At 38.7% G+C, this 19,648-nt stretch overlaps 2 protein-coding genes across 4 annotated transcripts; both read left to right on the forward strand.

The window, feature by feature from the left end:
* Positions 1–3,344: 3,344 nt before the first annotated feature.
* On the forward strand, positions 3,345–16,562 carry mthfd2l (methylenetetrahydrofolate dehydrogenase (NADP+ dependent) 2 like). Of its 2 annotated transcripts, none has more exons than XM_005473577.4 (8): positions 3,345–3,505; positions 4,370–4,554; positions 4,809–4,931; positions 5,734–5,886; positions 8,082–8,189; positions 12,725–12,817; positions 15,798–15,923; positions 16,058–16,562. In XM_005473577.4, exons 1-8 carry the CDS (start codon positions 3,363–3,365, stop codon positions 16,171–16,173), a joined length of 1,047 nt encoding a protein of 348 aa, XP_005473634.3. In that variant the 5' UTR covers positions 3,345–3,362; the 3' UTR covers positions 16,174–16,562. The 2 variants fall into 2 exon arrangements, with proteins under 2 accessions (XP_005473634.3, XP_025767660.1); XM_025911875.1 differs by lacking the exon at positions 3,345–3,505 and adding an exon at positions 3,512–3,669.
* A 1,235-nt stretch (positions 16,563–17,797) lies between these two features.
* epgn (epithelial mitogen homolog (mouse)) lies at positions 17,798–19,527 on the forward strand. Of its 2 annotated transcripts, XM_003451014.5 has the most exons (5): positions 17,798–17,927; positions 18,143–18,271; positions 18,569–18,689; positions 18,816–18,971; positions 19,063–19,527. In XM_003451014.5, the coding sequence occupies exons 1-5, from the start codon at positions 17,894–17,896 to the stop codon at positions 19,115–19,117; spliced, it is 495 nt and encodes a 164-aa protein (XP_003451062.1). In that variant the 5' UTR covers positions 17,798–17,893; the 3' UTR covers positions 19,118–19,527. The 2 variants fall into 2 exon arrangements, with proteins under 2 accessions (XP_003451062.1, XP_019221709.1); XM_019366164.2 differs by lacking the exon at positions 18,143–18,271 and having other exon boundaries at positions 17,835–17,927.
* The last annotated feature ends 121 nt before the right edge of the window (positions 19,528–19,648 follow it).

Raw genomic sequence — 19,648 nt, forward strand, 5'->3', positions numbered from 1 at the left:
ATATTTGGTTGACAACCAAACAGTCTTTGTTATTGCAGTAAAAAGAATATAATAGCACATTGCTGATTTATGGTACAATATTCTGGGTTAAATAAGTAACTTCAGGATTTGCAAACAGATCATGTACGTAAAAGCCAGTGAGTAAACCACAGCTTAGCTTTTGTCACACTGGATATTGTGCACATTCTCACAAGTCTCATGTCCAGGCAGGCTTGGTTGGGTGCGGTGTTTACCACATTTTCTGAATTCATTCCCACCACTCAAACAAACCTTTACGCTAAAAATGCGTCATGCGTTGTGTAATATTCATGTTTTCTCCAAATAAACAACCTGTTTTCGTAATATTAACAGCCAAACTGATCAGTGTGACTCAAGACTGCACGTTATACATACAGCTATCTTTTGTTATAAGCTTCATAAATAAATAATTATGTTTTAAATAATGATTACAGTGATTATATTTGTTGTGCTTTACTTTATGCTCCAAACTTTTTTTTAATTTAAATTGTAGTACCAACATGCTTCAATCCATTTGTAGTATGCACACTAAAGTGAGCTACATTTATTTGAATGGTTACCATAGTGTTGTATATCTCTTGTATGATCACTCATGTTAGTTTGCCAGCTCACACTGGAAATATTATAATGTTTTGTGTCTGAATAATCAGCACAACAAAATAAAAAACTTACCTTTGTCATGATACCAATATAAAGATGTTAAATAACAGTAGCATCAAGACTATGGACTGGAAAATTGGTCACCTAATGTTTGTCTAAAGAGCACAGCTCTGAATGAAAAATCATGGGAATATTATATGTTAAATATTTGCACACATCCATCATACATGTATGTAAATATTCATTCTTTGTGTTGTATTTTTGTATGCGGGAGGTTTTATGTATTTATGGTCCTGGTACCGCTGAAGTGGTGTCTCAATCCTGCAGCAAGGAAGGTATATAATGCAGCTGCTCTCACTGTGGTGTGTTTGATGAGGATAATTGACATGAGACCACCACCATACTCCAATTTGGTCATTTAAGGTCAAAAGTTACGCTGAATATATATTTTTATATGTAATTTTATTCGTCATTTTTCTTTCAGCAAGGCAAAATGACATGGAAATTAGTACTGTCACATCACAGCAAGGAGGCCCTAGGTTTTAATCTTCCTTTCTTGTTTACATTGTCCCTGTATACTCCATCTCTCCCCCACAGTTAGGACATATGTGTAGGTTACATGTAGGTTGGGTTAATTAACATGTGAGTAAACTGCTGTGCTGTCCAGGGTGTATTCCCCTCCCCCACATATGACAGCTGGACGGCTGGGATAGGCTCCAGCCCCACCATGACCCTGAATTGAATAAGCGCAAGAAAATGGATGGAGGGATGGATGTGAAACGCTGACATATGCTAAACGTCCACTTCTCTGCTGTTTATGTTGCAATACCAACATGTGCTTTAGGACAGTTGACAATTATGGTCTTGAATAAATACTGAAAAAAGTAAACAGTAGCATGAAGCATGACAGGGGATGTGAAAAACCTTAGTGCTGAAGTTATGTGCAAACACTGTACAATGAGCACCTTTATCTTAGCGTCCTCTCCAGGGAACATGTATGATTAAGAGCAGACAGTGAGGCTTTCTTCTTGACTACTATGGACTGTAGACCCTTATCATCAGTTCTAGATGTTCATACTGTCAGGTACTGCACACAGATTGGACGATTTAATTCGTAGATTTTTAGCAATTTAAATTTAACAAAGAGATAGATTAATATAGCAGATATTTGCTGCCATCTAGTGGAAAAACAGGACATATTTCTCTAACGATGGCTGTTACAAAAAGTTGATTCCGTTGGCGATGTTACATCCAAATGAACAGAATCAGTTTTTTGGGGTTTCCTTACCTGGGATGATTCAGCATGCATCAAGACTAACAATGGCCGCTTTTTTTTTTTTTGGTCATCTCTTCCTTTATTAAACTATCTTTGTAGCTGTATGTGTACAGTACCCTTGGAACCACACACCATTCTTTTGACAAGGATGTACGAAATAGAGATTTGATCTATTCTGGGAATGTAGAGGCACTACAGTGATTTATAATTAGATGATGTCTCACAGCAAGAAAGTCGTACGTTCGTATCCACTTGCTGGCTGAGGTCTTTGTGTTTGGAGTTTTCATGCTCTTTCCGTGCCTGTGCAGGTTCAGGACAGACAAAAGACCAGCTTTCCATCGTTTCCAGTCTTTGTGTTAAGTTAAGCTACTCAGGTGTTGATGGTAGCTTAATATTTATCATACAGACATGAGATTGGTATGGTTCACTTCACCTAACAGCCAAGATGAAAAAAACAAAACAAAAAAGATGTCCTTTTTCTCATATTGTTTCATGCTTTGAATGTCCATCCAGAAAATCCTTTTATCCCTGTCCTACATGTTGAGACAATGTCCCACATTGTGATTCACTTTAACTGAACAATTGTGAACACCTGACTCTTGCTAGAAGCATGTGATTGAAAAAGAAATGTGCTGATCGACAGTGTGGAGTGTGGAAGCAGAGTTTGATCTGTTAAAACTCTACATAAAGGGATCATTGGGCAGCACAGTGGTTAGCACTGTTGCTATCACTGCTGCCTCACAGGAACAAGGTCCTTGGTTCAAATGTGCCATGTGGAAGGGGCCTCTCTGTGTGGAGTTTACAAGTTCTCCCCCTGTCAGGATGGGTTCACTCCAGCTTCCTCCCACAGTCTAAAAACATGCAGTTAGTGGAATTAGGTTAATTTCTGATTCTAAAATATTTGTCTGTGTGTTAACCCTGTGGCAGACTGGGCTCCAGGACAGCTGGGATAGGCTTCAGGCCCCTGTGACCCTGAACTGTATAGGTGGAAGAAAATGGATGGATGGAATATAGAAGTGTACAAAGACTATGACTTGAGACTATACATATGTGCTTATTGCAATCAGATAAATGACAGTTTATTCTTTTTCCCTATACTTAGACTCTAACCTGTATAACTTTTGTGAGCTTTAAGCCAAACATTTATGAAAATTCCAGACTACACAGACCACTCCATTATGGCACGACCACACTCTTTGCCCCTCATCTAGTTTATTGGGCTCTGGCCTCCCTGCTCACATGTGGACCGTGTTTGCCATAACAGTTACAGCTCATTTCATGAATGCACACCCAGGCAGTGCACATAACAAAGGAGGCCAGCTCTTCCTCATAAGCCAAAAGATGTGTAGTGTGTAATGCAGAGTATCATTCATCATTGTCTCCACGCTTCCCTGCCCCCTCTCGTACACACACACACACACTACTATCTACGAAACACACACACACACACACACAAACACACACAAACATGGCGGCCTCTGTTTCACCGCTACGCTCCTCCTTCAGGATTTGTAGCCCGTTAACGTTACACCATCACTGCTGCCGGGCCAAACTGCGGATGCACAGAAAATGCGAGAGTCAAAAGAGACATCTACACGAGTCGGCGACGAGGTAAAATGCAGCACGTCTAAAACAATGCTGGTTTTTCTTTTATTATACGGCATCACTTTGCGCAGGGCTGAGCGACGCTTCAGGTCCGGCGAAGGCGTGCGCAGCGTCACATGTCGGAGGGTGGTGATTGACAGCCTGTTTCGCCGTTCACGAAACCTGCGAGTGTAGGTTACAGTACAAATTGCAAGCATATTTAAAGGGACTATTTTTTCCTCAACAGACGTGTCAGAGTTACATAACCGGCTCACAGCCTCACCGGCTGAACACAACGCGCTCTCTGTATTGTGGACTGTCGCTGATGGAGAGGGCTGTCACCTACGGTTATACCCTATGGTTATACCATATTTAGCATATTTATAGCACATTTAAGAGCACATAAAATTGTGGTCCCTAAATCAGATGCCTTAATAAAATCCTCACTGGACACTTGAGTAAGAACATCGTGCTATTAATGATTCTGAGCCGTTTATTCCTTTCAGATCTACTCTAATTCTTCCTGGCACAGATTCAAATAAGTGGTCAAAACATTAAGTAGAGATTTTGCTTCATATTGACTCGAGAGCATCACAGAGTTGCTGCAGATTTATCAGCAGCACATCCATGATGCAACACTCCTCATCTCAAAGTTGCATTATTGGACTGAAAGCTGGTGTGCTATCTGAGCACAGTGAACTCACTGAACTCACTGTCATGTTCAAGAAACCAGTTTGAGATGATTAAAAGGTAGTTACGGATGTACATAGTCAGCTGGCTGTGGTCTTTAAAGAATATCCAGTTGGTATTAAGTTGCTGTTAAATTCATCTTTCATCTTTTGCACACTGTATTAGTGCATTAATTAATGTCTTTTCTCTCTATCTTTCCAGGCATGCCGCCGTGGTGATTTCGGGAACAGAGCTAGCCCGTCAGCTCCACAGAGAAATCCAGCGTGATGTGGAAGAGCTGGTAGCTCAGGGCAACATGAGACCACACCTAGGTGTGGTCTTAGTGGGAGACGACCCAGCCAGTCATACCTATGTTAAGAACAAGACCCGCGCAGCCAGCATCCTGGGTCAGATATGAGCAGCACATGCATTCTTAAACATGTATTCATAAATTCTTTTGTGCATATCTACAAACACGGCAATATATAGCAGCACATATTTTAAGTATACACAGATACATATGTTCAAACACGCTTGCTTAAGCAAAAGTAACATAAATTTAAAATAATCAAAAATAAAACAATGTGTATTTAAAATCATCATGCAAAAGTACATGACTACATCTTCATAGTTTAGGTATATGTGTTTATGTGTTCTCCAGGTATTTCCAGTGATACAGTGGTGCGGCCCAGCACAGTGTCTCAGGAGGAGCTGCTGGAGCTGATTGACAAGATGAACCGTGACTGGAGGGTCAGTGGCTTATTGGTGCAGCTCCCACTTCCAGGTGAACAAACGCACCACTGCTCCAGAGGTGTCCTCCATGACATCATATTAACTGGTCTTTACAGTTGCGGTGATTCTGCTCCCATAGTTAATGGATATTTTGTGCATAAAATTTTATACATACAGAATATGTATTGGAGTGATTTCTGGTGACTGTGGAGCCCATTTGACTGCAGGGAACTCATTATCATTTTCAAGAAACCAGTTTGAGATTATTTGAACTTTGTGACGTGACACGTAATCCTGCTGGAAGCAGCAATCAGAAGATGGGTACACTGTAGTCATAAAGGGATGGACATGGTCAGACTACCCAGGTAGGCTATATAGGGGGTTGGGAAGCTCATCTTGTAACCGCAAGGTTGCCGGTTCGATCCCCAGCTCTGTCTGTCTCGGTCGTTGTGTCCTTGGGCAAGACACATCACCTACCGCCTACTGGTGATGGCCAGAGGGGCCGATGGCGCGATATGGCAGCCTCGCTTCTGTCAGTCTGCCCCAGGGCAGCTGTGGCTACAACTGTAGCTTGCCTCCACCAGCGTGTGAATGTGAGAGTGAATGAATAGTGGAATTGTAAAGCGCTTTGAGGGTCTCGAAAAGCGCTAATAAATGCAATCCATTATTATTATTATAGTGTTTAAACAATGCTCAGCTGATACTAAGGGGCTCATGTCGAGTTCTGACCTTATCATCTGAATGCTGAACAGGTGTACCTAACAAAGTGACTTGTGAGTCTGTTATGTTTCAGTTCTTTGTACAGTTCTTCACATGATATAGCTGAGCTTATGTTCTGCTCCCTCTGATTTTAGAGCACATAAATGAGCGAGCAGTATGCAATGCCATCGCTCCAGAGAAGGACGTGGATGGCTTCCATATTGTGAACATCGGTAAGCTGTGCCTGGACCAGAGATCCATGGTGCCTGCCACTCCTGCAGCTGTCTGGGAGATCATCAAAAGAGCAGGTATGCCTCCCAGCATTCTCCAAAACATTTACTCAACTTAATATCTATAATTGTTTGTCATGGTTTTACTGTGTTTTATTACTGTTTTTAGACTTGCCTTTCGCTCTGTTTTTTGAACCTACGATGGCATGATCCCTAAATTTTAACTGAATGTTCAGTTCTAAAGAATGTAAAGTTAACTCTAGAAGCAATAGCAGAAGTAGGTATGTTATGCATCTCAGATCCACTAGGTGGCGCCTAATATTCTTTTTTCCATCTAAATCTAAATTTCATCTGTTCTTTGACTTTCATTAGTGTTAACATGAATTAAAACTATAATGTTTCAGAGTTTTCTGAAAAAGTGTGAAAGTTATTTGAAGTAATGTGTGTAAGACTTTATATTTAACAGATATTGTTATCAAAACATTATTTGAATAAAATAGTAGGACTTTAGTTCTTAAAATAAAGCTATTCTTACTGTGTTGTGAGAACAGTGTCTAGAATGGCAAGAAACCCCTTGGTTAAAGTACAAAACGAGTGGGGGATGGAGGGGCGGCTAAGCCTTGGCTACCTTTGAGGTTAGTTCAGTTGATGTAGGAATGCTTAAGGGTTTTATGTCATCATGAAATCAGCTTATCAGCTGTGACAGAACTTCTGGAATCCTCCATCCCACATAGTGCTGAAGCAGATATCTCTTTATAGATTACATTGAGAGTTGAAGGATGAAGGGTTCGGCATAATTCACTTGTCTGTCTGAATGACTGGAATGTTTCAAACACTAAGTTATGGAAATGCACAATTTTGATGAACTTGAACACTATACACTATGTGTATATAATTATTTGAGCTTGGTTTTGGTTTCAAAGGGGAACATGGTCTGAGAGAAGTTACTGAGTAAGCGTGACTGAATCCTTTAAGTCTTGTAACAAACCTTTCTGCTGGCCCTATCGACCTATCTAAGACAATGCAAATGAAAACAAACAAGTAAGAGGCTTTCTCCTGATAAACATTCCAGACAAGCCAATTATGTTCAGTCGTTTGCTAACTGAACTGTCATGAACTTTAACATTTAACACAGTAACTGAAGTCTGTAGAGTCTATAGAGCCTGAAATGCAGGTCTTGAGTTTTTACAGTTTCTCTGAGCACTGCATGGTCTGACTATGGGGCGAATTTACTGGGATATCCACTCCTGTGAATAATGTGGTATTATACACCTCAATTCTGCTTTTATAGAGGTCATCACACTTGTTGATGAAGTGCATTCGATTAGGCACCTGTTTGCTATTTATCCTCTTAATTCCTATGAAACCAGTGGGGATGCATTTAGTATATCACAGGACTCAGTAGAGTCCTTTAGAAACAAGTCATACAATATCAGAGATGTAAAGCTTGAGTTTTTATATTCTTCTGAAAGGTTTTAGGGATTTCAAGATGCATTATTGCAAAATAGGCGGTAGGGTGAAGTGTCTTGCCCAAGGACACAATGACCAGGACAGACAGATTTGGGGATTGAACCAGCAACCTTCCGGTACTAGACACAAAGACCAGAGGAAGGGAAAAAATCACTTGAATCTTTTTCCTGTATCTTTTTTGACATCATAGGATGATTCATTGTCGTGCTCTTTGGGATATTTTGAAACTCTGGAAGGATTTCAAACTTCATAGACTTACCTGGCTTAATATTCTTCTTCCTTATCACTTCTGAAATTTCTGGTTGTGAGCACATATTGTGCTGCTGGTAATTCCTTTTAGGCAACTTCACACTTCTGAAAATTGTTTTTAAGCAATGATTGATCGGGGCGTTTTCAGGCCTGGGTGTGTCCAGTCCAGCTGCAGCAGGTCATCAGCTTTTTTTTGTGACTACGAGGGCAAAAACGTTTTTTTTCTCACATATACTGTGTGATATTAAATACCCTTTGTTATTTAAAACTATCACTATACAACAAGCATGCTCAGGTTGACTTTTTAAAAATCTGACAGAATTTGGTATGACATAAAAAATAAATAGAAAACAAGAAGGGTTTAGATCAGGTTTAGCAACATAATTGGTATTTAATACAAATTTCATCAGGAAATTGTGATATTGGCCTAATTGATGACACCTATGTTAACTTTTCAATAGTTTTTGCTTAACAATTTAGCTTCAAGGAGAGTCAAATTCTCCCTACTTGAGCAGTACAGTGAATCTAGCATATTTTATCATTTCTCTGTGCAGGTATTGAGACTGTGGGGAAGAATGTCCTTGTCGCTGGTCGCTCCAAAAATGTTGGAATGCCCATTGCAATGTTGCTGCATACTGATCGCCATCATGAGCGTCCTGGGGGTAAGAAAGTGCGTTTGGATGTCTGTGTGGCTTTACCTGCAATGTGAGTCAACATTGTAATAAGATTGGCGTGCTGCTCTTTGTAGGATTGGTGTTTCACCATTGTGGCTTTCCCTGAAGGATGTTTGAGGATTGAGCTTTTGCCAGGATGTGAGCAATAACTTAAAGCTTTATTGTTTCCTCACCTTTTTAATCAAACAAAAAACTGCTGATGAATGTCCTGCTGAGGAAGAAAGAAAGAAAATCTGGGAGTGTGAAGGAAAATCACAGGGTGAAACTTTTGGCACTGGAAGACAGATCAGCACCTTATAAGGGTGCAGGAAGAAGGGATTGGATTTGGAAAGATATTGCATGTTCAGATGAAGCAACAAGATATGCTTAACATTTCAAAGTAAAGTATTATTGCAGGTCGGAACAACACAAATGGGAACATAACGCACTTAAAGCTGCATACCAAAGAAAAGTAGGGGATCTAAACACTGCAGTTGTCCCTAAAGTCATCGCTAAAAGGATAAAACATTCTTTATTCATCCACATCAAATTAGGTCAGGGGACCGAAATAGCCTATATGATTTCTGAAAGTAAATTGAGGCTGAGATTGAGACCACGTCCATGTCTTTCCAAACTATGCCGTGTGGCACATATTGCAAATTGAGAACCACTTTTAAGTTTTTAAAATCAGTAAAAGAACACACTATTCTAAAATTTGAGCATAAAACATAAAAATTGCCTTAGCAAAGACTTGAGCTATATAAAGTAGTTGCTTGGAAACATCTATGCCAGGGTTTTAGTAATGCACTATGCAAAAACAAACTTAAAGGCAGGTATATCTTTATGGAAATGGTGTTTTACAGGATAATAAGAGTTATCTTTTGAAACTGTACATATTTGTTTAATTTTACCTTTTACCTTTAGAATCAGTTGGAACTACACCAATGCTATTTGTTTATTTAGTTAAAGATAAGCATAATCTTAATTAATTTCAGGTATGTTGTGTCATCTTCATGTAAAAAAATCTTTTAGTTTTACATTACATTATTATTGTAAAGCCCATAACAGAATACTGTATTGTTTATTCTATTGGTAGCTGTGTCATCTATTAACAAGTTTTGTCAGTTTATTAATCATCAGTGATTCCTGGATGATGGATGGTATAAATAGTTAGTGAGAATTTATAATCTGTAAGAACTTGTTCTTACTGATACTTGGCAATCTTTAAGATTGAACTTATGAACTGGTGCAGCCAGTTCCAGGTCTTCTGAGCCTTGCACCCAGATCGAGATTAACACATATTCGTCAGGTACGTGACATGGAAAGAGGAAATAGAAAGTTCTTGGTCATTAGACGATATTGAGGAGAGGAGAGGAACAGAGAGCAAATATCAATGCATCAATAACCTCTTATATGTCATATACTACAGCTTCCTCCCATGGTTCAAAGACAATTGGTGAGTAGGGTTTGGTTAATTGGTGAATCTAAATTGCCCATAGGTGTGAATGTGAACGGTTGTCTGTCTCTACGAGTTACGCTTGTGTTTCTGTTTGGCAATCCGATCAATGAGTCTGGGTTTTGCAGTTGCGAGGAGAACGGTGCTTGTCTGACTGCTTTGTGGCGTGGGATTGTTTTTCAGGAGTTGGGCTTGGCCACTTAGTTTCAGTGAAATGCTTGATCATTTTGTGGGAACAGTTTGGGGAAGGCTCTCTCCTGTTCCAGCATAACTGCGCACCAGTGCACAAAGCAAGGTCCATAAAGACATAGATGAGCGAGTTCGATGTGGAAGAACTTGAATGGCCTTCAGAAAGTCCTGACCTCAACCCGATAGAAGACCTTTGGGATGAATTAGAGCAGAGAACCCAAACTTGTCCTCCAAAATCAGTGTCTAGAAGCATAATTGTTCAAAAATGTCCCAAAACATACAAATCATTTCCCTCCCTGTAAATGCACATACCGTCAGGTAATGTCAGCAATTTATAAACCACTTCAAAATTTAAATATAACCTTTGAATTGACCTGGAGTTAGAGTTCTTACTCCAGCCATAAGCTCTCCCACATCACCCTATCAGTAAATACAACGACCAAAGTGATTGTTGTGTTTACACAGTGGGAACAAAAATATCTATAAAACACAAAAGGAAATGGTAAATGGCCTGTATTTGTATAGCGCTTATACTAGCCCCGCCTAAGGACCCCAAAGCGCTTTACATACCCAGTCATCCACCCATTCACACGCACATTCACACACTGGTGGAGGCAAGCTACAGTTGTAGCCACAGCTGGAAAACATCAGTCCCCTCTCTCTCACACACACACACACACACACACACACACACACACACACACACACACACACACACACACACACAGACATGTACATCACACACTTTCTGTGACTAATCTCTAAAATAAACGTCAGAAAATCTGAGGGTTCATTTTTTATTATTCAATGCGATTCAATGCGATTATTCAATGTGAAAATATATACACAGTTTATCATTTTAAGTGTGTATATATTTTCACATAAAGTGAAATATTTCAAATCTTTCCTGTAACCAAAGTGACCTCAGCCTTAAATGGATAGTCAAGAAAAGTTGATTTAGGAACTTGGGATGAGTGGACTGAGGCTAGCGTCACTGCATATAATCAGTTTCCCACAGTCTAAAAGAAGAGTGGAGAGGCTCAGAATCCAAGGTATTTGAAGTCCATTTGCACAGCGTGGGATGACTTGAGTTGCCCTGACTTACCTGAAATACAAAGAATCTTTGAAAGCATTGTCACAATGAGGAAGAGACACATCCGGCGCAAAAAGAAACTGATAGTCTCCATAAAATACCACACGCCTTAAGCTGTGGTAAAACACTCCCAACCAAATACTGAGTGCACAAATGTACAGATTTTCCAGAGGTTGGACATTTTTGTATTGAAATTCTTTTGAGTGGTCTTATTCTAATATTCTAACTATTCTGATAATGTCAGATACTGGATTTCTGATTTTGAAGATCTATAAGCCATAGTCAATAAAATGATAACAAAAAAGATTCATATATTTCACTTTAGAAGTAATGAATATCTGATAAATGAAAAAAAAGAACTTTCTGAATCAAATTACATAAAAAAGCATTTTTCACAATATTCTAACTCTCTGAAATGCACAGTGTTATATGTTACGTATCAAATGTAAATTCATAAAAATAAGGCTTTTATGAAAATGCTGCATAAAAAATCGCTTCCTTAAAAAAGACCAAATCTGGGCAATGAGCTACCAGATCTTTTTCTGTAACTTTAAAAGTGTATTTCTTACAATTTAAGTCAGATTTCTTTTAGCCGCTTTTTGTTTACCATGTAAAAATACAGTTAAATATGTTATTTCTTTACACTGTCAGAAAGGAGAGTTTCACTGGGCCGAAACTGAAGATGAAAGTCGGCTGTGTGTGGCCCGCCATGTAAAATGAGTTTTACACTCCTCTTATACCTGGTTATGTCAGGTGTATGCATTTTATCAGAACGTGACACAAAAGTGGACTAACTAGTTCTTGAAAACCAAGTTTGCAAAGAATGGCAACTGAATGTGTGCTATGTAACTGGATATTAAAAAGCAAATATACAATAAGGCTAAAAACAAGCTTTCCTATTTTAAAAATCTTCTCTCCCCAGTGAGCTTTTTTTTTTTTTATCCCAAAGGGAAGTTGAATAACCACATTGTTCATAGGTTTATTTCCCACAACACGAGTTGTACAGCTTCACGCAGATTTCTTCTGGTATGCGATATGCAGGTTTGATGTGCTGTGACTTGCCTTTCCTTCGCTCTCGTTCTTATCTTCGCAAAATACCTCCTTGGATTACAGCAACAATACTGGTCCTAATACAGTTATGACTTTGCAAGTTGCTCTGACACACCTAAACGGAGATTAAAGTTACTATCACGCATGCACATGCACCATTTCCTCGTTGTGTAATGTCTGTCTTAGGGTGTCCTTCCCCCACCACTGTCTCATTTTTTTTTGTAAAGCTGTAAGAGAACAACAGGTCTCACCGTAATGAAGCAGAAAGAATAGAATATTTACACCTTAAATGTATAAAAACACTGCTTAGCAGAATCAATATTCTTCATTTCCACAGGAGAACCTTAATTGAATTCATTAGGTTAGGTTTTTGCCACATTAACTGTTTGCTGATTATTAACATTAGCACTAATACCCCAAAAAATGCACCTCTTGTCAGTACCTGAAGAATGATAGACTGGGTAATAACTTGAAATATTCATATTGATTAAAAAAATCTTGCTTCTGGCACTTTGAGCATGTAGAGACACCAGCCTTACAGTAGTGTAAAGGAATGTCATTGACAGGATAACCTTCACTGTCAGCATTTTTAGAAATACTGAAAGTAAGGGCTTACATATTTTTAAAACCCTGATGTGGCGTTTTATTCATATACATTGTATGTAGCAGGTGATGTAGGTGATAGACATCTCAGAGCCGAAGAAGTGTAAACCAAGAAGTGGTGGATTAACCACAACGTGTCCTTTTTCCTCTTAGGTGATGCCACAGTGACCATTACCCACAGATGTACTCCAAGGGAAAGGCTCAAAGAGCTAACCAGCCTGGCTGACATCATTATTGCAGCTGCAGGTAAACGTATCAGGACAACAGTAAAACATATCTGTCAGTTTTTTCCACAACTGAAGAACTACCGAAGTGACATATGTCATACTGAACAAAACGTCTTTCAAATTAATGGAGTGACACATGCAAACTAGTTCAGGCAGGTGGTTTGGGTTGTCCTGCATCTGGCATTCAAGACAACCCTCACTTTCGTTACGTCATTTGTCGCCATTTACTTCAGTCGATTTAAGCTGAAAATTTTCCAGTGTTACCCTGTGTTGTGTCACTGACACTGCTGCAATGCATTGCTGGCTGTTATTTCATCACCAGCGTCTAGCTGTAGGCTCCAGCGTAATGTTTATGAGCTGCTGCTGTAATAAATCAACAGTTTCTGGTGTGAGTTGTCATACTAACTATAATAAGCATTGCAAAACCATTCATAGGAGTTAACATCACATCAACTGGCTGTACGGTTACAACCAACCATCACTGTCATAATTTGCTAATCTGCCAAGGCATTTCTCAGTCAGTGTTTTGGTTGAATAATGTCACTGTTGTTGAAAAATTGACATCAGTAATGTCATTTTTGTCCAAACAAGAGTCAAAACTAGGAATTTGGGATCACCTGATCTTTCCTCAAACAATTAGTACATTTTCACTCATTATTCAAGTTGTGTTATTCGTTATTTTGACCACTAAAAATTGTGGTCAAAGAAATATATCTACAGTCATGTGAAAATTAAAGATTTATAGGATTTGCAATCCTGTGAGAAACTAAGTACGCCCTTAGTGCTTCCACAGGAATTAGTACTAATCACTTGCTCATCATCAAGTGTGATCAACTCTGTAAAAGCAGAATTGATGGGTGTAATAACAGTGCCACAATCGTCACAGGAGTGGATGTCCCAGTAAATTCACCCCAAGTTCAGACCATGCTCAAAAGAAACTGCAAAACACCACAGAGCTACACCTCAGACTCTGCAGGTCTCAGTTAGCATGTCAAATGTCATTGTTGTACAATTAGAAAAAGACTGAACAAACATGGTTTGTTTGGAAGGGTTGTCAGTAGGAAGGCTCTTCTCCTTGACCGTGAACCTTCTATACCAAAGTATTCTAGGGTGTATGAAACCATCTGGCTGACAGCTAAAGCTTTGCCCAAACTGGGTCTTACAATAAGACAGTGATCTCAAGCACAGCAGCATATCTACAACTGACTGAAAATGAAAATAATGAAGGTGTTGCAAAGTCCCAGGCAAAGTGCAGAGCTCAACCTAATTGAAAGGCAGGACCTTAAGAGAGCTAAGTGTAAATTAATACCCACAAACCTCAGTTAACTACAGGCTGGGGTGGCTGTAGCTCAGGAGGTAGAGCAGGTCATCTAATGATTGGAAGGTTGGTAGTTCGATCCCTGGTCTGCACGCCAAATATCCTTGGGCAAAATGCTCATCGGAGTATGAATGTGTGTGAATGGTAGTTAGAAAGCACTTCAAAGCATAGAAGACATTGCTTGTATGAATGGGTGAATCTGGCATGTTGTAAAGAGTGCTTTGAGTACTCGGGGAGAGTAGAAAAGTGCTATATAAGAATCAGTCCATTTATCAACTAAAGCAATGTTGTAAATAAGAGTGGGACAAAATTCTAACACAACAATGTGAGAGACAGAGTCATTCAGAAATAATGACTTCAAGTTATTGCTACTGATTGTAGTTCTACGAGCTACTGAATCATGAGGTGTACTCACAGAACTGCATAGAGTTCTATGAAAACTTTCCTTTTACATACTGTACGTGGGCTTTTACTTACTATACCTAATCTGTAATAGGCTACTTGTTTGTATGCAGTCATTATTATACTGAACTAAGGGTATCATTTGTTTTTGCTTTAGAGAAACTCGATTAACTCATTTTAAAAGAAGAGTTTAAAATATATTGAGAGCAAACATTTGTGAATTATCTTGTTAACCCTAGTTTTTTGGATAGAAAACCCTACATTAAGAAAAGCAATGCCAGTTATATGGCATTACTAAAGAGGTTCTACCCTCCAGTGTGCATTCCTTTCCGTCAGTTTCAGATTACTTTTCATGTGTTGGAACAGGTGTACGTGGATTTATGTTGGCTGATATTGCAAAAAGTAGGAGAGGTTGCGAAAAGTGCTCACCAGCCCTTACTTGAAGCGAGCTTCTTGGAATCAAAATAATAAAAGGCGACATTTCCGCCTGTTACTCTGGCCCATCTGTGGGCATTGATTAAGACTTTCTGGAAGAACAGTAGTGGGGTTTTTTTTGCGTGCTGGAACGTGCAGCCATTAATCAATACAGGGTTGTAATATTAGATGAAAGATTCTTTATTAACGCAATGCAGCAATGGGTCCCATGTCTTACTCTGTTTGTCATAAATGGGCTTTTTCCTGATGAATCACACCTCAGATTCTTTTCATGCTGCAACTGTTTGGCTTTGATTTTGAAGAACTAACTGCATATACATCATCTCTTTCAGCTGTCTTTGTGCCTTTTGAGAAACGGCACGCGTTTTGGTTGTGTTAAAAGCAAAATGTATGCCGAGGGATTAACCGGTTGTGTAATCTGTAGTAATTGCAGTTAATAGGCTTGGCGTTTTGTTTTACCCTGTCATGGAAGTTTTACGCTGGCTTTATGTGAGCAGTTCTAGTTTAGCTAGATAAACCTGTTATTTAATTGTTATCCAACGGAAGTTTGGGCCCATTATTAATTAACAATAATAAATGTGTGAGGAGTTCAAATTGATTGTTATCAAATATGATGTGATGATTATTTGAACATTTGTGTTTTAATTCAGTTTTAATGTCCATCGTTAATCCGACAAAAGAACAATCAACTGTCATTCCAAAGATTTTCCTAGTTTCTTGAATAATCGATCTGTTATCGATTTCAGTACTTCCCCTAACACAAGAATAGGATTTTAAAAAACATGTTAAAAAAAGTTTCAACGTAGTTCTCGTTTGTCACCATATCCTTGGTTTCTTTACGTAGGTGTTCCTGAGCTGATCACAGCAGATATGGTGAAAGAAGGTGCAGCAGTCATTGATGTGGGTATAAATCGCATCAAGGATCCAAACACAGGAAAACTTCGGCTCATTGGTGATGTGGACTTTGAGGGTAAATGAAAAAGAAGTTATCTGCATCACAGTTTCTTCTATACTGCTGACATTTTGAAAACAATGTATACCTGTCTGTCGACTTTATTTTTCTTGGGAAACTGTCTCCAAGTAAATTGTTGTGGCATGTTGTAGGAGTGAAGGAGAGAGCAGGTTTCATCACACCTGTCCCCGGAGGGGTGGGTCCAATGACTGTCGCCATGCTGATGAAGAACACTGTGACTGCTGCCAGAAACGCACTGATGCATTAAACATACACACACACACATGCACACCAACATACCTACACCTACACACACACATGTGCACACGCAGTATAAAGATATTTATTTTAACAAATGCTTTACAGGGCAGACATCATGCAGACATGCAGGTATAGATACATGCATTTATATAGACACACGCACAGGCAGACCACCTGCCAAACATCTAACACAGTTTTATTTGAACATCTGTGAACTCAAGACTCAATACCTGCTGGGAAATTTACTTGATATGTATTGCGTTTATAATATTTATTTATTCATTTATTTATTAAGTTATTTATTTCAAATTTCACTTTTTAAGAATTTATATTAATATTTTTTCTACTGATGTAAGTTTGGTTCATTTTGAGCATAATGAAATAAAAACATTTCAGTGCCAAAGTTTTTTTCTATTCAGTTTTTTCATGATTTCCAAAAGTATTTTGTTGTGTATTTGTTCTGCTTTTGAGTGTAGTGAGACAGTAAAGCTCAACCATGATTAAGGGTTATGCATCTTAAACATTAGGCTGATGATTCCTGATCTAACAGACAGCTTTTCATTTCCTTATCGCATCCTCTGCAATGCCTCATATCCAAAAATAGTAAAGTTCTGAAAAATGAATGTAACCAGTGAAAAGATTCCCCAAAGACGTTTCATCTTTCTGTATGGCTGTCCATTTTCCTAATGCTGGCGCTAGGTGCTCCACTGTCTTAAGGAGGCAGGCCATCTTGGACTACTAAGGACTACAAAGATAATAGCTCAACATTATCTTTATGCTCTAAGTACAAGCTGTTTCAGCAGTGGGACAGTAAAATACAATCCTCTAGTTTAATAATTTATTTGGTGTTTTAAAAGCCTAGTACAACCCTTAGAAAGTTGTAAAAAATTGTGAGGTAAACAGCAGCATTACAATACTCACTTTACAAAGTAATCCTACAGGTATTAGTGCTTGCATGCATTTTATTTGTCAACACAACACAAGATGCTATTGACCTCCTTGAGATGGCAGAGCTTTGGCTAGTATTCGCAAAGGTCACCAGAGCAGGTGGCTCCACACCAGTTTGTAATGCTGGACACCCTGTCTCACGCAACCCCAATAGGATTTGTGTTTTCTCCCCTAAATGAAGTGGTTGTTCGGTTGTCAGGTGAAAGTGTAAACCATACCACTATGGGCCCACCTCCTTAAGGTGATAGTAAAAAACAAGAATAAAAAAAACAAACAGTAAACACATAATTGAAGAGTTTATTTAGAAATGTTTGGCCCCTTATTACATCTTTTAATAAAAACTTGCAATTACATCTAATTCTAATGTGCTGTAACCTGTCTCTATGTGTTAAGAGGCCAAAGAAAATAAAGCTTCCATTGTGATCACGCTGATGAAAAAAGAGAGGATTTCCCAACATCCGCTGTCAGTGAAGCAACTTTACTGGACTGTGAAACTGATTGAAAGTCACCCAGCCAGGTGACTCTTCTGAAGAAGGAAGCACTTGCCTCTGGGGATCTCGTGCCTCCCCCATAGGCTTTGTCTCTGCATGCCTATGAAGTAAATGACTTGATTCAAGTCGAGTTTCAGAAGGAAATACTTTTCATTTTTCAAAAGAAAAAAAAAGCCTTCGGTGTTTTGATTGGCTGTGAAAATCTGGATAAATAAGCTCAGCGCAGACCTGTTGGTCACACCTGTGCAGGCAGAAGGAGCTGAACACATCACATCAACAAAGGACAACATGGTCACACAAAGACAGACGTACCTGGAGAAACGTAAGTTTCTAGTTTCTGTGATATAGCCATGAAGCAAGACAAAGGAAAAAGAAAAAACCTTTTGGTTATTAAACTTAACCTCAGTATTTTTATGTATAAATGATAATAGTAAAGGAAGAAACTTGTTAGGAAAACTGAAAAAATGCTTTGCTACACAGAGTAAAAATAAAGACTCTATATATCTAATCTATTTTTCTATTATTTCATTTTTACAGCGTTTCTGCCGGCAGTGACAGTGCTGCTGCTTTTGGCTGCAGCAGGACATTCTGCCGTGGTGAATGATAATCTCCAAACCAAAGCAGCGCCTCTGTCAAACTCATCTCTGACCACTCAGTTTAGCAACAGTGAGTGTTTTAAGTTTGAGTTTTGTGACGGCGAAGACACATGGCATTACAGTGTTTTATCCCAGACATATATGAAATCTACAGAGCCCCAAATGTCCCCCATGATGTCACGATACATGCTTGTTAAGTTGTGGGCACAAAATTTAAGGTCTTATAACTGAAGCTTATCTGCAGAAGACCGGTGTCAAATTGTGCCGCCTGTTAATCAACGGATTAATAATAAGAATGAATAATTAAAGTAATATATTTCTGTTAAATTTTTGTTTATGTTGATTGTTTTATTCTTCCTCTCTGCAGGTGGCATGGAGTTGCCTCAAGTCCTACCTTTACACAAGCCATGTAGAAGCGAACATGCTTCTTATTGTGTAAACGGTGGCAAGTGCATGTATCCGCAAGACAGTGACAAACCTTCTTGCATGTAAGTTCTGCAGTATCAGACAGTATCCACAGTGGATTTAGTTATTAATGATCTGTATGAAATTCTTCTACGTGTTTGTTCATGTTCACTTTTGGAATGCGCTCACATATTTTCTCCGATCTGCAGCTGCGCACCCTCGTACAGCGGGCCACGCTGCATGCTTGCGGAACCAACTCGTGGTGTTACTATGCTCGATGTAGAGCAAGTCATTGGCATTGTTCTTGGGGTGTTCATACTCATCATATTTCTGGGGATCGCATTTTACTTGTTTGTCTACAAGAGGTGAGTATCCACAGGTTTTCGCGATGTATAAAAGTATGCAGAAATAGTGTCAGTTCAATTTCTGATGTTGTTTTTGTGTTTCTGTTTTCAGGTGTACAGAATCGACGGTGCCAATAAAATATGTACCTGCTAAGACCTCGGTGTGAACTCTGCAGCTCACATTTGCTCATCCACCACCATCTTCAACATTTTCCCTTTCAAGAAAAGACAGACCACAGCATTTCACAAGAGTGAATCATTTGCAAGTCTACAAAACAAAGAAGATAATGTATAAAAAGCAAAAAAAAGAGAATTTTTTTTTTCCTTTTGACAACATTTAAATGGAAACACTTGACTGTTACAAGAGGTTATTAGCAAGGAAAGAGCAAGATCTATCAAATCTAACGTTAATTCTTTTTTTAATGATTGTTTTATTTTCATGTAAAGAATAAGAATGAAAAAATGTATATATTTATTGTAATATTATGTTAAGTAAATTATTATAAATTATTATTTTCTTGTATTTAAAAATTAGTTTTAATAAATTACAAAAGATATTTCTGTTATTTGAATTTCACTTTTTGCTACTGTCTTTTTTACAATAAATATATTTTTGCTTTGATAATTGTGCGTGCCAAACATTTGACAGGAGATACTCCTTTACCATTTTGATGAGGTAAAGAAGAATTTCCAAAACT

The sequence above is a fragment of the Oreochromis niloticus genome, linkage group LG12, assembly GCF_001858045.2.
Source record: "Oreochromis niloticus isolate F11D_XX linkage group LG12, O_niloticus_UMD_NMBU, whole genome shotgun sequence".
Classification (NCBI taxonomy): domain Eukaryota; kingdom Metazoa; phylum Chordata; class Actinopteri; order Cichliformes; family Cichlidae; genus Oreochromis; species Oreochromis niloticus.

Excerpts from the sequence above, each read along its gene's own strand:
- epgn (XM_003451014.5), top strand. The coding sequence starts at position 17,894 with ATGGTCACACAAAGACAGACGTACCTGGAGAAAC. Across the intron at positions 18,690-18,815 it reads AGTGACAAACCTTCTTGCAT|CTGCGCACCCTCGTACAGCG; the intron begins GTAAGTTCTGCA and ends TCCGATCTGCAG. Across the intron at positions 18,972-19,062 it reads TACTTGTTTGTCTACAAGAG|GTGTACAGAATCGACGGTGC; the intron begins GTGAGTATCCAC and ends TTCTGTTTTCAG.
- mthfd2l (XM_005473577.4), top strand. The coding sequence starts at position 3,363 with ATGGCGGCCTCTGTTTCACCGCTACGCTCCTCCTTCAGGATTTGTAGC. Across the intron at positions 3,506-4,369 it reads CTACACGAGTCGGCGACGAG|GCATGCCGCCGTGGTGATTT; the intron begins GTAAAATGCAGC and ends CTATCTTTCCAG. Across the intron at positions 4,555-4,808 it reads CCGCGCAGCCAGCATCCTGG|GTATTTCCAGTGATACAGTG; the intron begins GTCAGATATGAG and ends TGTGTTCTCCAG.